This window comes from Artibeus jamaicensis, unplaced genomic scaffold (genome assembly GCF_021234435.1).
Source record: "Artibeus jamaicensis isolate MK-2021 breed Jamaican fruit bat unplaced genomic scaffold, CSHL_Jam_final contig_519, whole genome shotgun sequence".
In the NCBI taxonomy this organism is placed as follows: domain Eukaryota; kingdom Metazoa; phylum Chordata; class Mammalia; order Chiroptera; family Phyllostomidae; genus Artibeus; species Artibeus jamaicensis.
Window position 1 is genome coordinate 48223446 of NW_026521871.1, and position 15216 is coordinate 48238661.

Here is a 15216-nt window from a genome sequence, read left to right on the forward strand (position 1 = left end):
TGGCTGCAGGGATCTCCATTCTGGCAAAGCTGTGTGGTTTTCCCTTTCACCTGGGAAAGAGGGGGTCTGCACTCTGCCAAAACCACGTGGCTCCCTCTTTCACCTCACCAAGAGGGGGTCCTCACTCTGCTGAAACTGCGCGGCCCTCCCCTACATGACTGCAGGGGTCCTCACTCTGCCCCAAACCGCGTGGCTCTCCCTTCAATGGCTGCCACGTCTCCATTCTGGCAGAGCCGAGTGGTACTCTTTCACTCTCCTGAAACTGTGTTGCTCCCCCTTCTACCTGGCTCAAAACTTGTCCACAGCTATTTAACATATCTATGAAACCAGTTAAAGGTTTTAGATATGTTAAATGACCATTCCAGAGGTTAGCTGCAAAACTGTTGCTATGCAAAACAGCTCTCAATGGTCCTGCTTCATTTGTTCCTTCCAGGGAGAGGGGGCAGCGAGGACATCTTATACTTCCTGGACACCCTGAGCTCTGGACCCCACCCCAAATCCTTTTCTGGGGCTCCCCTCTTGGCTGCACCCCGTTATACTTCTATGAAGGCCTCCAAAGTGATCAAGTCTGGCTTAGGTTGTGCCCCACTGTAAGGGATCTTACCTGTCATTGGCTTCCAACCAAGCTTTGGGGGCAGGGAGAGAAAACAGAGGCAGCGTTTGCTCTGTATCAGAGACAAGCTTTGTCTCCTGTGGCTCATATTCCAGGTTGTCCCTCACCCTTAGCCACAAGGGGTCGAGATACAATTCCTAGAATCAGGCAGAGCGGTCTACAACAAGGATGTAGAGAAGGGGTGCTTGGCACTCCACGTTTGCTGCCTCCCAGAAGTCTCCCTGCCAGGTGAGACAGTCACACACATACATTTCATATGCACACACATTTACAGGTGAAATTACCCAACTACAAGCTGAGAGAACAAAGGTTTTGTTTTTTTTTTTTCAGCTGCAAGACAGCAGGTACAGCTTTACTTTCTGAATGATAAGGGAAACTTTGAAAAACCTCTGTTTAACCTTTATTTGCCCAGGCCCCAGGCACCCTAGGGAGAATGATGGGGCTGTCTGGGATAAGTAAACAACAGTGTATTAGCTAGGACTGAGATGAACACCCCTGCTGTTAAAAACTGACCTTCAAATTTGGCCTTTGTACTCTGCTTCTGCCCCATAGCTAGAACTAACTTCCGCATTCTGCTTCTGTATCCCGCTTTGCTACATAGACAAGAAGACCCTGTAAACTATAAAAACCCCAAGAATCCTTTGTTCGGGGCTCAGAATTTGGAAATTGACTCCTCTGGGCCCATGCACATTAAAATAAACCTCATACTCCAGAAACTCTCATTGTCTGGCCGCTTCATTTTCCTGCAACATTTGGTGCATTGGCCGGGAAGTGACCTTTTACAAATTCGGGCGACTTGCCTCCGACTGGATAAGCAAGCAGTGGCAGGAGTTCCAACTGGAGAAATGGGGGTGCACGTGCCCTAAGATTTCTCAGGCCCCCCTCCGATTGGAACCCACGACCGCCAGCCTGCACTCTAGACGGGAAGTGAGGGTTTTTGGACTACGGCCTGACCTGAGACCAGGGGCGCCAAATCGGTAAGTGCCCCGGGGACCTGACCCAAGACCAGACAGAGGCTGATCACCTCAAATCAGAAATCTGGGTTGGGTTCATGCTGAGCACTGCCTGGCCCTCACTCAGGTAGGGCTCTGGGTCGGATTCATACTGAGTCCGACCACCGGGGGCTGATTGGTTCGAGTCCAAACAGCCGGAGAATTCAGCTGGTTCTAGCCCAGCCACCAGGAATTAGGCGAGAGGGATTGTTTAAATTCAGAGTGCCTGAGAGTGAAAGTGTGAGTGAATGTGCCCCTGTCCTTTGTGTGTCCGCACCTTATCTTGGGGCTCGGCAGGTAAGCGCGTATCCAGCGCTCCGAGCCCTCTCAGCTGTGTGAGTAAACCCAAAACTCAGAAAAGAATTTCTTTGATTAGAAAAGCCCGCCCACCAGCACGGGCTGCGGGCTGCATGACCCCCTTCTCTTTTCCCCTGATCCGCACCACGAGGTGGGGGCTGTGCACCGCCGGGAGCAGGGCTATCTCCTCGGGTCAAGCCCCGGGACACGCCTGGGCAATCGGGATTGCCGAAGTGCCCCTCCCGGCCCAACGTTTCCCCTCCCCAGCCCCAGAGACAGGGTCGGCGGGTGGGAGCCAGGGGCCCGGCGCGGCTGGGGGCAGGACGGACAGTCCCCAGTGCGCAACGGGCTGGTCGCGCTGTTGGGCCTAGAGCGGGAGGAGGTTTCCCCGCTGGCGCGAGGCCTCGGTCTTCTTTGGGAGTGCCCTCCACTTCGCGCGCTGCACTGTGGACCCCCCTATGCGGCATCGCGCCCAGGCGCACCCGGGCAAATGGTGTCCCCGGTGGTGACCCGCTGCTGCGCGGGGTTCCAGGTTCCAATACGCCCGCCAGGGAGGGAGAAGAGGAGTAGAGTCAAGGAGGTGAGAGTAAAGAAGCGGCGTCAGGGCCCCTGAGCGGACTTCACCACCCCGCCACCACCAAAGAGATTTAGAACGCTGACCAGAGCAGCGGGGCTGCAATAGCTGTTTCCTAGCAACAGGTAAGATTTCAGCCAGTGGGCGGGGCTGGTAGCATTGAAGCTGGTTTTCTAGTGCCGCATCTTGCGGTGTGAGGAATTTTGAGTTCTAAGATATTTGCCAAAAAAGACCTTACAATCCAACTGGTCTGGCAATTGTAAAACGGGCTCATCATACTTTTAAAAGAGTCTTGAGCCTTTCCCCCAAGTTTAATTTTATTGGCCATTTTAACTCTCAACTTGGAGAAGAGAGTATGCTGTTTGCTTTTCAGAATGGCCTTTAGAACTGCAGGCAATGAGAGTGAAGCCATATCACAGAACAGGCTTCCCCAACGGGTGACGGATCTCCACACATAGACACTCCTGATCCAGATTTCTCCAAGCTGCGTGGAATTCCAACCAACACCCCTGGAGTGGTCACCTAAGAGAGACTTTTCCTACCAACTAAAGGGACTAAATTAATGCTGCAGGACATTTAACGCTTAACCAAGCAGGAGTTTTTTCAGATTCTTCATGCTGAACTGTCTCACCCTGAGTTCAGATACTAGCCCTTGCCGCATATCTTCAAAGTAACTTTGTAAAGTCTGTGCTAATTCTTCCCAAAATTGAAATGTAAGCAGACCTATTACTTTTGTCTATCCCATGTGTTTATATCATTTTTCAACTGACTGAATTTAAGAGTTTGAGTTATAACAACCCGGGAATGCCTTATTTTAATTCTTGCTTGTACTCTGTGATGTATATAGAAGTTATTTCTTGTAATTGCATTTGAGAATAGCAAATAGCAGATTTCACAGGCCTATTTTGATTTAACTTTATAAACAAGAATAGGGAAATATTGCTGACCGCTCTGCCTGATTTCAGGAATTGTACCTCTACCCCTTGGGGCTAAGGGCGAGAGACAACCTCTGGAATGCCGGCAGCAGGAGACGGGGCTTGTCCCTGGTCGCAGGCGCTGCCTCAGGTTCCTCTTCCCTGCCCCCAGAGCTTGGTCAGAAGTCGGTGGCGGGTAGGACGCCTCACCTGGGGTAGGGGGGCTGGCCAGAGATCTGGAGTCCTTCACAGGGAGGGAGACTAACCCAGTTTTCCTTGACTCCCGAAAACGGAGCTGCAGGGCCCCCACCTTCAGAGTCCGGCGGGACCTCTGCCCTGCCTCCACTGGTGACTGCAGCCTCAGTAAACCACCCCAATGGGTGGAGGGTGGCTTGGTGGTGCCTCTACACCCACAGGTAGAAGGGGCCTTGGGGGCTTCTGGGATCCTTAAACTGGAGTCCTGGGACCTTTGCAGGTAGGCAGAACCAGAGTCAGGGTACTGCTATTTTAGGTAAAATAGATGAGCCATGTGAGTGAACCACCTGAAGGACAGAACATTCATGGGCATCACCATCTTAGAACTGGCTAAGGCTTCTTTTCCGATTATGAGCTGTATGCTGCTGCTGTGTGGACACTGCAGCAGTCAGGTTCTCTGTGTTACTGGTTCTGATAGGAACAGCTCTAGTTTTGAAGGTCATGAACTGAGGTCCAAGGCCGACCATCTGATTTACAAGATGTTTGCAAGGTCTAAGCTTCAGAAAGATTAAAAAAAATGTTCCTGCAAATCTAGGGACATTTAGAAGATGCCTATAGAAAATGCCTATAGTATTAGGGACTTTTAGCTGCCAGATACTGAGTTTAAGTAGAGTCCTTCCCAGTGTAAGAAAAGAACAGAGATTAAAAGTAAATTATATAGATAGGTAAAAAGGCTATAGAAGGTTTGTAAATATTGCAGAAAGTCTGGGAGAAGTTATAAAAATGAATAGAGATGTGAAAGTTTTGGAAAGAAATTATGTGTGGTTAGTAATAGAAGGTATAAGGCATAGAGATGCAATCTCAGTGGGTATCAGAAGGAAAAAGATTTTCCTTCAAGCTTTGTGTTTTTCTCCCTACCTGAACCCTCCAGAATTTAGCACTCTGAATCAGTGAGTGATGACATAAGGTTTCTTTGCACAAATCCAATAAGACCAGTCATTAATAGTGACTTGTTAACTAGGACTTTGACTGGAATGTCATGCCTGAAGGAGGCATGTATGGGTTCTGGTCATTACCAGAAAGCTCAGAGGAACTGGGATTGACCTGTAAAGCTAGCAAAAGCCCACAAGAAAAGCCTGGTACTCTGGTTAGTTGTGCAGTTCATGCCAGTCTTTCCAGGGAAGGAACGGAGGTTGCTTTCCTGAAAGATGGTTAAAAAAGAACCTGAAGGCACAATAGAGGCTCAAGGATTTGATTGAAACAATAGGTACAGGCGAAGCCAGATGGCAGGTGTGTGGTTCTGCTTCTGTGCCCTGAGGGGCGGACTGAGAAGTCAATCTAAGGGTTCCCTGTGTGAGTTCCAGCAAAGCAGACTTAAGGATCATAAGTGATCCAGGCTGCTCTTGGTGTGTTTATGCAAACAAACAGTCAAAAATCAAAAGCGGGACCCAAAGGAGTCCCTGTAATAACAGTGAGTGTGATCTAGAGGAGAAAAATTGTAGTTCAAGTAAAATCACAATGCTCAGTATTGGACATCAGAATGGCGCAGCTAACTGTCTTGAAAGTTATTTTCATTAAAGAGTTGAAACCAGGTTTGTGATATCACTAAAGATGTACAATTTAGAGGTGCAGAGGACTTTGCAATAGAATGTCTTCCCAAAAGACAGTCTCACAGGCGCAGAGACCGGTTTGGGGATTATTGTGTGAATTAACCTGTGTGTTCTTCTGTTTTCATAGGGCGTATGCCTATGACCTGCCTGTGCCTATGAGTGATTGGTTGCAATATAGGCCTCACTTAAAGAGCCCATCTTCGTCATTGCCCCCCCCTTCTGAGACTCAACGGTTTGGCTGAACTAAGTAGTTGGAATACAACCTGACCAGTATGCCAACAGTCCAGTAATGCCAGCCTTTGGACGCCAAGCCTGCGACTTCCTGGTGACAGCCAACTGACCAGGATCCTGTAAGGTCCTTCCCTTTACAGGAAGGACTCCCTCCGTGCTGCACCCCCCCCCCTTTCAGGGCACCCCTGACCCAGGGGTAGGTAAAACAGCGTCCATTTCCAGCTGGAAGCAGTTAAAATAAGATGAGACCTTCGTCCATTTTCCTTTATATGATTATAAAGTAGGTGTAAATCTGAAAGGAGGAATATTGATACAGGGTGCATCCAAAGGGGGGGGGCCAGAAAGGATTTAGGATAAAGTCCGAAGTTCAGGGTGTCCAAGAAATATTGAGATGTCCTCACCCCCCCGGGGGGAAGGGATGAGTAGAGCGAGGGGATTGAGAGCTGTTTTGCATAGCAACGGTTTTGCAGCTGACCTCTAGAGTGATTATTTGACATATCTGTGGCCTTTGGCTGGTTTTGTAGATGTGTTGAATAGTGTGGCCAGGCTTAAAACTAGGGGAATAAAGTCACTTACCCGTGATATAACTAGGAGCAGAGCCCCTGAAGGGGGAGGCCTGTATAAAAGTTTAGAGAAGATCAGCTCCAGGACATGAGGGGATAAGTACTCAGGTAAAAGAGGGAGCCACTCGATTTAGGGCAGAGTGAGGACCCCTGCAGCTTTGGTAGAGGAGGCCCACGCGCTTTGGGATTCCCCCTTTGGCCACATGGCCTGGAAAGTGGGAGGGACTTTGACTGGAACTTGGTACAAAAGAACTCTTGCCAGTGGACCGTGGGGGAATGCCGCATGGCTTTGGATTGGCTAGAGATCCTGCCTGATACAGCTGATGGTGCCGGCGGCCTGAAGCACGGATGTGTACTCTTTCCTGATTTACAGTACCCGGAGTTGGGACAGTGCAAGTAGAGAGCAAAGACATGAAAGTATTTTAGGTTAAAAAACTTGGTTTCTGACTGCTCTTTTGCAATAATAGAACTGGAATATAGGTAATAGCAAGAGAAATACCTGGCCTTTACACCATCCGTATTCTTTTTGTTCTAAATCTTTGATTGCTTTGTTAGAACTATGTAAGTAGTTCTACAAAGAAGTATATAATAGTCCAAAAGGAGAAAAAGGCCTCAGAACCCCTCCCTGATAGTAGATCACAGGAGGAGAAAAATAATGAGAAAAGAAACCTCATTAATGCTCTAAATCCAGGAAAAGGGGGGACTTATTTATTCCTACAAAAATATATTATGCTTAAACAAGCACTAGTGCTGTTTAGCATAAAAGGGGGGAATGATAAGGGAAACTTTGAAAAACCTCTGTTTAACCTTTATTTGCCCAGGCCCCAGGCGCCCTGGGGAGAATGATGGGGCTGTCTGGGATAAGTAAACAACAGTGCATTAGCTAGGACTGAGATGAACACCCCTGCTGTTAAAAACTGACCTTCAAATTTGGCCTTTGTACTCTGCTTCTGCACCATAGCTAGAACTAACTTCCACATTCCGCTTCTGTATCCCGCTTTGCTACGTAGACAAGACGCTGTAAACTATAAAAACCCCAAGAATCCTTTGTTCGGGGCTCAGAATTTGGAAATTGACTCCTCTGGGCCCATGCACGTTAAAATAAACCTCATACTCCAGAAACCCTTGGTGTCTGGTCGCTTCATTTTCCTGCAATATGAAGACTGACTCAGTGCTTGCACAATACGCAGTTACTTCCTCATCATTTTCCTGCTTTCAGGCTGTGTCCCACGGCTTATGGGTGCCTAAGAAGACCCATCATAGCACCACTCTGTGGTAGTTACCACAAAGATGCCACATCTTCCAAATTAGTTTTCTTTAGAATTTGGGTGGGTGAAATTCTTGGGCAGAGCATTCTGTAGGAGACTTTAATGTAATTCTACATAAGGGGTCAATGTGGACTTTACTGACCTCATGCCTAGACTAGACTCTCTGTGTGAGGATGGCATGGGGTGGTCAGGGGTGCTTTGAGATAGCACCTGCTTGAGACAAAGTTATTTCCAAAAGACTGAGGCAGAACAATCTAATAATAGTAGGATAATGCCTTCTCTGTCTGCTGAATGGGTGGCCACAGGATAGACTCTGCCCTGAGGTCATGGACAGCCCTCCCTCTGTTATAGTTTACTGCTACTTACCAGGGAAATAAAACCAATTCTGGAGCCCAGGTCCCTTTGGATGATAGAAGACAGTCTCCATAAAAAAAAAAAAAATTAAAAAAAAAGATTTTACCTATTTATTTTTAGAGAGGGGGAAGGGAGGGAAAAAGAGAGGGAGAGAAACATCAATGTGTGGTTGCCTCTTGCACACCCCCTACTGGGGACCTGGCCCACAACCCAGGCACATGCCCCAGCCATCCTTTGGTTCACAGGCTAGCACTCAAGCCACTGAGCCACACCAGCCAGAGCAACAGTCTCTTCTTTATTTTTATTTTTTAATCTTCACCAGAGGGATGCTTTCCATTATTTTTTAGAGAGAGAGAGGAAGGGAGTAAGAAAGAGAAAAACATTGATGTGAGAGAGAAACATTGATCGGTTGCCTCCCACACGTATCCTGACCAGTGACTGAAACTGCAGCCTTTTTGGTATACAGGACGATGCTCCAACCAACTGAACCATCCAGCTAGGGCAAGACAGTCTCTTCTTTAGACAGACATCTCACAGCTGTGCACACAGAGGGTAGTTCATAAATACCTATGCCCTGCATTTCATAGGGTATTTGATTGGCCTCATTTCTTGGTGTCCTGAAAAAAAATTTTTTTTTAAAATTTTTTTATTGATTATGCTGTTACAGTTGTTCTATTCCCCCCTTCGTACCCCTCCACCCTACCCCCCGTCCCCACCATTACCCCCCCTTTAGTTTATGTCCATGTGTCTCAAGTTCTTTAGATTCTGTATTTACCATGCTATTCTTGCCTCCCCCATCTATTTTCTATCTACTGTCTATGCTACTTATTTTCTGTACCTTCTCCCCCCTTCTCCTCCTCCCACTCCCCTGTTGCTAACCCTCCTTGAGATCTTCATTTCTATGTTTCCACTCCTGATCTAGCTGTCCTTTTAGTTTGCTTTTGTTTTAGGTATGGTTGTTAATAACTGTGAGTTTGTTTTCTTTTCACTGTTCATATTTCTTTAACTTCTTTTTCTTCGATAAGTCCCTTTAACATTTGATATAATAAGGGCTTGGTGATGATGAACTCCTTGAATTTGATCTTATCTGAGAAGCACTTTATCTGCCCTTCCATTCTAAATGAAAGTTTTGCTGGATAGAGCAAATCTTGGATGTAGGTCTTTGGATTTCATGACTTGGAATACCTCTTTCCAGCCCCTTCTTGCCTGTAAGGTCTCTTTTGAGAAATCTGCTGACAGTCTGATGGGGACTCCTTTGTAGGTGACTGTCCCCTTATCTCTTGCTGCTTCTAGGATTCTCTCCTTCATTTTAATTTTGGCTAATGTAATGATGATGTGCCTTGGTGTGTTCCTTCTTGGGTCCAACTTCTTTGGTACTCTCTGAGCTTCCTGGATTTCCTGGAAGTCTATTTCCTTTGCCAGATTGGGGAAATTCTCCTATATTATTTGTTCAAATAAGTTTTCCACTGGTGGCTGTGCCTTTCCCCCTTCTGGTACCCCTATAATTCGGATGTTGGAGCGCTGAAATTCTGATTCAGCTCCCTGGCAGGCAAGGGCCTCTCTAATTTTGGTAGGCCTGAAACCTGAATTCGCCTGTTCACTTTGGGTGCTAATGGCAAGCAAGGCTTCACAATCCCCTGAGAATCAATGAGAAAGCCTTCATTTCTTCAATTGGATTTTGTGATAAGAAATTAGGCAGCGCTTCGAGCAGCAGTGATTCAGCAGCACAGTGAACCACACCATGCAGGTCGCGGTTAGAACCTGTTTCTCCTGAGTGAGCGGACCTGAGTCAGACATAGAGTAGGTGCTGTTGCTTAACCTCCATTCCCATAATGCTTTAGAAATGCTCTGCTCCTACCAACCTATAAATGACAGCCATTGCTTATTAAGTACTTACCACAAGGTAGGTACTGGGCTAAGCACTTCCAGGTATTTCTGCAGGGAAGTATCTCAACCTTTGTGAGTTTGTTTCCTCGTCTGTAAAACTGGCATAAAAATATCACAAGGCTATTTGACTGACTACACGAGGTCTTTATTTTAAAACATTGCCCGGTCTACTGTAGGCAGTTAAATCTCCTATGAAGATTTTATTGGGTTTTTCTCTGTATTTATATTATGGAACTAGGCATTAAATTCCATCTGTCTGAACTGATTTAGTTGCTCAGTTGAGAGAGTAAGGGATACTAACATATCAGAAGATAAATATGAGTATTCAGTTCCTGAGCTTGCTAGTGAGATAGCTGTGTTTTTTTTAGTGTTTTTATAAACTGCACCCATGCCTCCGAGATTCGAATGCTTCTGACTGATTAAGGCTGAGAATTAAATAGTATATACAGTTTTGAAAATTTTCCCTAAAAGGAGAGAAGTAAAGCTCTTCATAAATTTCTAGACTGTCATCATACTGGCAAGGCTTAAGGTGGGCAAAAAACAACCACACCCTAAACTCCAACAAAAATCTTTTACTTCCTTTCTAGCCATAGGGTATCCCCCATGCCTCGTGGGTGACCCACAACCTAATTTGACATGTAGAATATACACAAGCAGAGAAGACAGTGGGGACATGGCAGCATGGGCCACGTGCCCAGGAATGGTCTGGGTTAAATGGTAAGTGTACAGGACTTCCCTGGGGGCTGGAACGATCTCAGAAAAAACATTCAAAGTAGGGGGGAGGGGAAAGTGAGCCATTGGCTGAACCTGGCAGAGCCAGTGCGACTGGGACACGTGGAGCAGAAAGAAAGTGGCGTTCCTGGGAGGAGGAAGGGCCTGTTCTCTGGGCAGGGGGAGGCCCAGAGAACACTGGCTGAAGAGAGTGAAGTCCCCTCCATCTGAAAGAAGGGAAGTAAAAACCTCATTTACTGCCCGAGACATGAGAAAGCAAACTTGAAGTTGTATGATACACTTCAGCAGAGCACAGAAACAGATGTGGACTGTGGAGCATTGGTGCGCCCATCATCAGGTTGGAAACTGGACCATTACCTTAAGTGTGCACGTCTTCACATGCCTTTCCCTGGTTGCAATCCTCTCCCTTTCCCGAAGCCAACTGCCAAACTAAGTTTATTTCCTTGCTCTTTTTCAGTAGAATCTCAAACAGAAAAGTTTATTCAATTATGACTGCTTTGGACCTTCATGTGAGTGCAATCATACTGTATGTACTGTTACTTTGTCTTTATTAGCATTGTTTTGAGGTTCAGCTAATTATTTTACATAGCTGCATTTCCACTGCTGTTTAGTACCCATTATATGAATATGTTCTCAATCTATTTGGGTGATGTTCTTTATTTAGCTGTCACAAGACATGCTGACATAGGTATCATTGTATGTATTCCTTGGAATGTGTGAGCAAGAGTTTAGGCCATGGGGAAGTACAGGTTCTGCTTTTCTAGGTAATACCAACCTGCTCCCCAAAAAGGCAGCATCAATTGACACTCCAGCTAGCAATGGACCTGGATTTTTGTTGCTCCTCATCTTCGCCAACACTTAGTATTCACTGGCTTTTAAATTTTGCCTATCCGGTGAGAGTAAAATGGTACCGCATTTTAGTTTTAATTTGCATTTCCTTGATTGTTAATGCAGCTGTCATTCATGTTTATGGGCCCCAAAAATATTTCTGTGGAATCAATCTTAATGAAATGCTTTAAAATTTTTGCATTGTCAGGGTTACACAGCATCAGAATATTTTTTCCTTACAGTTCAAACAATCCGCATAAAGCAAATGTGTATTACACCTCCATGCATCTCCCAGACCTTATTCTACAAATTTACATACATGTATGTTATGGACTAAGGTTTGTGTCTCCCTCAAATTCATGTGTTGAAATCCTCACCTCCTCAATGTGATATTAGTAGATGGGGCCTTTGGGAGGTAATTAGGTCACGAAGGTAGAGCCCTCATAAATGGGATTAGTGTTCTTATATGCAGAAACACAACACGAGAGCTTCCCTCAGCCTTCTGCTGGGGGATGCAATGAGAAAACGGCTGTCTAAAAGCCAGGAAGCTGGCTCTCACCTGATACCAGATCTGCCAGCAGATAGATCTTGGACTTCCCAGACTCCAGGACTGTGAGAAAAAAAATTATTTGTGGTTTAGCCACCCAGTCTGTGGTAATTTGTTATGGTGGCTAAAACTAAGGCAATACAGAAATCTAATTCATCTACAAGTGGCCTGTTTACCTTAATTGTTTGCTCACTTAGCTTGAGCTCATCAAATCGGCATGGTGCCAGCCTGGGTGAATCTGAAGCTACTCTGGCTCAAAACAGCATGATGCTGAGACTCTACTTTCTGCACAAACTGATTTTTTTCTCCTCTACAATAACCTGTTCACCCACCTATTTCTTATAGGCTCTGAGCATCTGTCATCTTGGATGTTCATTTCCTAGGCTCACCAAGATTCCAACTTTTTACCAGGCCCCTACCTTGTTCATGTCCCCTCTCCTCTCATCCTCCACTGTTCCTTCCATACAGAAGGCAGAAGCACACTTACGTGAGGCGTGGATGTTGTCCTTCTCATAACAAGAGATGACATTATACTACAGGTGACATGTGAACTGGGACAGACGGGGAGGGGGTCAGATTCTAGCAGTCTATAGTTGGTTCTGGCACTGACACGAACTGCTGAGATAATCAGCTTATGACAGACATAAAATCTTGCCTCTCTTTATGTTCAGGTTTCTCATAGGGCACACATTCATTTCTAGACTTCAAACACTTTCATTAGTGGATCCTATAAAACTTGAATTATTACAGCTGTAATTACCACTTCAAGGAGTCACTAGTCTGGAAATCAGGCCTCTTCCTCTTACCCTGCAGGGGCTAAAAGCAAAGCAAAAGGCAGTTAAGTTGCATAAAGGCAACAAAGAAAAGGAAGCATGAATATACTTTCTCTCCTGGGTTTTCAGTCCAGACAGCGATTCTCAGTTGTTTAGGTTTCCACGTTGTCGTGGATGTTGCCCACATGGCTCACAGTCCTTTGGGCCTCCTACTCTGAAGTTTGCTTTCAGAGGGTTATGGTACACGGGGAGGACTGTGCCTCCTGCCCAGGTGCCTCATCTGACTTTGGCAGTGTGCCTTTCCAGCACTGAGCCACGTAGAATTCTGCGCAGGGGTACCAACACACTAAAGAGGGAAAGGAGTCGGTGGGTAGACACCTCAGCTTTCCTGCCTGTGGCACAATTCTGATATGTGCTCATTTCTCAGCCAGTTCACAGGGGGACTGAGCCCACACAGGAATCCCTCATTAACAAGCCCTTTAATGACATTCCTTTCTTTCCCTCCCTCAGAGTGCTGCTTGGAGTCACCTCCTAAATAAACTATTTGCATCTAAACCCTGATTCAGAGCCTGATTTTGGGACAAACCCAAACTAAGACAAGGGCTCCTTTGAAAATGTCTGGAAAAACAAGGTCCCTCTCTTCAGGCAAATATGTCATACTTTTAAGAAAACTTGGTAAGATTCGGTGATATTTTATTATTAGGGCCAAGGCTCCAGAACTTCACTTTCCCCCCTTCCCCAAAAGATGACTGAGGGAGCCAAACACAGCTGCCCAACAAGAATGAGAGGATTTACTGATAGTTTTGAGGTGTCTAAAACCCTTTTATACCCTGTTTAAAACACTCTGTGCGTAGCTGGCTCCCTCTCCATTTTTGTTTTTCTCACAGCGGTCTTCTCCAAACTCCCCAACACATGGCAATAAAAAAGGTGTCAGTAATGGCTGACACGTTTCTACAGCAAGGCTTGCGCTATGCCTTCATACTTGGGAACTCTGGCTCCTTTGCCGTGACTGTAATATTCTATCAATTTCCACAGGTTGAAATCATGTTAACTTTGCAGAGTCTGGTACAAATGCCACCTCCATGAAACAGAGATCAATCAGCACAGGGCTCCCAGGACCTGGGTGAAGGCCTCTTCCTTATGAGTGCAGAGGGTCTGGGAGACGTTCGACCAAGAACGGTTTCGTACCTAGCCCAGTCCACGTTCAGACGCTTTTTTTCCCTTTTACCAAGAACGTTCAATTTTCACCTCATTCATTTCGCCCGTGAACCTAAGTGGTCAATCCGAGAAAACTGAAGTTCCGTGAGGTGACACAAAAGCCAAAGCAAGATTCGGCCCTTTGAAACGGGCCAAATCTCACTCTGTGTAACGGCCCGAGCTGCTTCAGGGGTTTAAAGCGTGACCGCCTCTCAACGTTCTGAGGCCCCCGAGACAGATGGTCATTTGAGCTCCAGATCCAAAGTTGAGAATGGACAGAACTCACTCCCAGCCCCGTGAGGTTGTCGAGAGAACCTCGATGGGCGCTACAAGGAGAACTTCCGCCTAGAAAAAAGTGTCGTCACAGGGCAAGCTTCCAGTTTCACTCCGTCCGTAGCCCAGGGCCTTTTATCCTAGTTGGCAGCCTTCCACACTCCAGGGCTACCCCACCCAGCTACTTCTCCACACCCGGCGGAACCGTTTGCACGTCTCGAGGGTGTGGCAGTTACGGTGTGACGTCGCCCGGGAGAAGGGAACACCAGCAGACTGCTGGCGATCTTAAGGGACCAGAGCCCCAGCACGGAGGAGCGCGCTGAGAGCCTAGAGGCAGGACTAACACATGATTGATGTCCACACACACCTATTGCCTTTCGATTCCTTCTTAAACAAACCAATGAGTGCGACAACGGAGACGGCAACGTGCCCCCGCTGCAAGAAGTGGCTCCGTCCCTCTACTCGGCCGCCCTTGGTCGCCATGCTTAGTGTGGCCACCGCCTGTATGCTATTTAGACTCTTCTCCTATGTCTTTCCGGTATCCTCGCTGACATCCTTCCTATGCATTCCTTCTCTTGCACTGTCAACTTCCACATTCTCGGGCTTCTTGCTTGCTCGCTACTTATCTAGCCACACTTGAGATGGCGGCTGGAGGGGCGGGGCCGAGGAGGGGAGTGACAGGCGCGGTGACGTCAGCGCGCTGCGTGTCGGCAGGTGAAGGGAAAGTTTGGCCCGTGCGTGGGGCTGGGGTGGAGGGCGGGACAGAGGGGCTGGGCGCAGGCGAAGCTTCTGTGGCTGCTGCAGCTGAGGCCGAGGCCGGGACTTGGACAGAGCCGGAGAGTGCCGGGCGCGGAGGAGCAGGAGGCGAGGTCCGCCGGAGCTTCGAGTCCCCGCCGCTTCGAGTCCCCGCCGCTCTGCCGCGCTGTGACCCCGCACCCAGGCGGCGTTCGGACCCGTGACTGTTCCCGAGGAGATTGGTGGGGTCGCGGCGGCAGCGGTTGGGGGTGGGGAGAAGCACGGCGAGGAGAGGAAAGAGGTCAGCGAGTTTGAGGGAGGACCGAGAGCTGTGCTGCCGTCATGTCCGAGGACTCGAGCGCCCTGCCCTGGTCCATCAACAGGGACGATTACGAGCTGCAGGAGGTGATCGGTGAGAGCTGGCGCCACTGAGTGGGGAGGCACCGCTCTGGGCAGAGGCTGACACGCGGGAGCTCGCAGAGCGCAGGACTCACAGATATTAATGGGCACTCGTGGTTCTCGGGGGTTTGTAGGGCGCGTGGGTGAGGCGGGGAGGGGATTTTGAGTGGCGCGCCTGCTGGGGGCGGGGTGGCTTGGGTTTGAGGGGCTCATGAGAGATCTGTGTAGTGATAG

The 15216-nt window shown here is 47.7% G+C and overlaps 1 protein-coding gene and 1 long non-coding RNA gene across 3 annotated transcripts in view; one reads left to right on the forward strand and one right to left on the reverse strand.

Annotated features, from left to right (window-relative positions):
* Positions 1 to 7960: 7960 nt before the first annotated feature.
* Positions 7961 to 11670, reverse strand: LOC119051534 (uncharacterized). Of its 2 annotated transcripts, none has more exons than XR_005082936.2 (3): positions 11618 to 11670; positions 9509 to 9596; positions 7961 to 8228 (listed from the first exon to the last, which is right to left on the reverse strand). It is a non-coding gene; the product is annotated as an uncharacterized LOC119051534 (long non-coding RNA). The 2 variants fall into 2 exon arrangements; XR_005082935.2 differs by lacking the exon at positions 11618 to 11670 and adding an exon at positions 11006 to 11118.
* Positions 11671 to 14573: 2903 nt separating this feature from the next.
* The window catches only part of OXSR1 (oxidative stress responsive kinase 1), a 77434-nt gene continuing 76791 nt past the window's right edge, over positions 14574 to 15216 (forward strand). Inside the window, exon 1 of the mRNA XM_053669252.1 lies at positions 14574 to 14995. Coding sequence (XP_053525227.1) covers positions 14926 to 14995 — 70 coding nt within the window. The 5' untranslated portion in view covers positions 14574 to 14925. The remainder of the gene's footprint in view (positions 14996 to 15216) is intronic.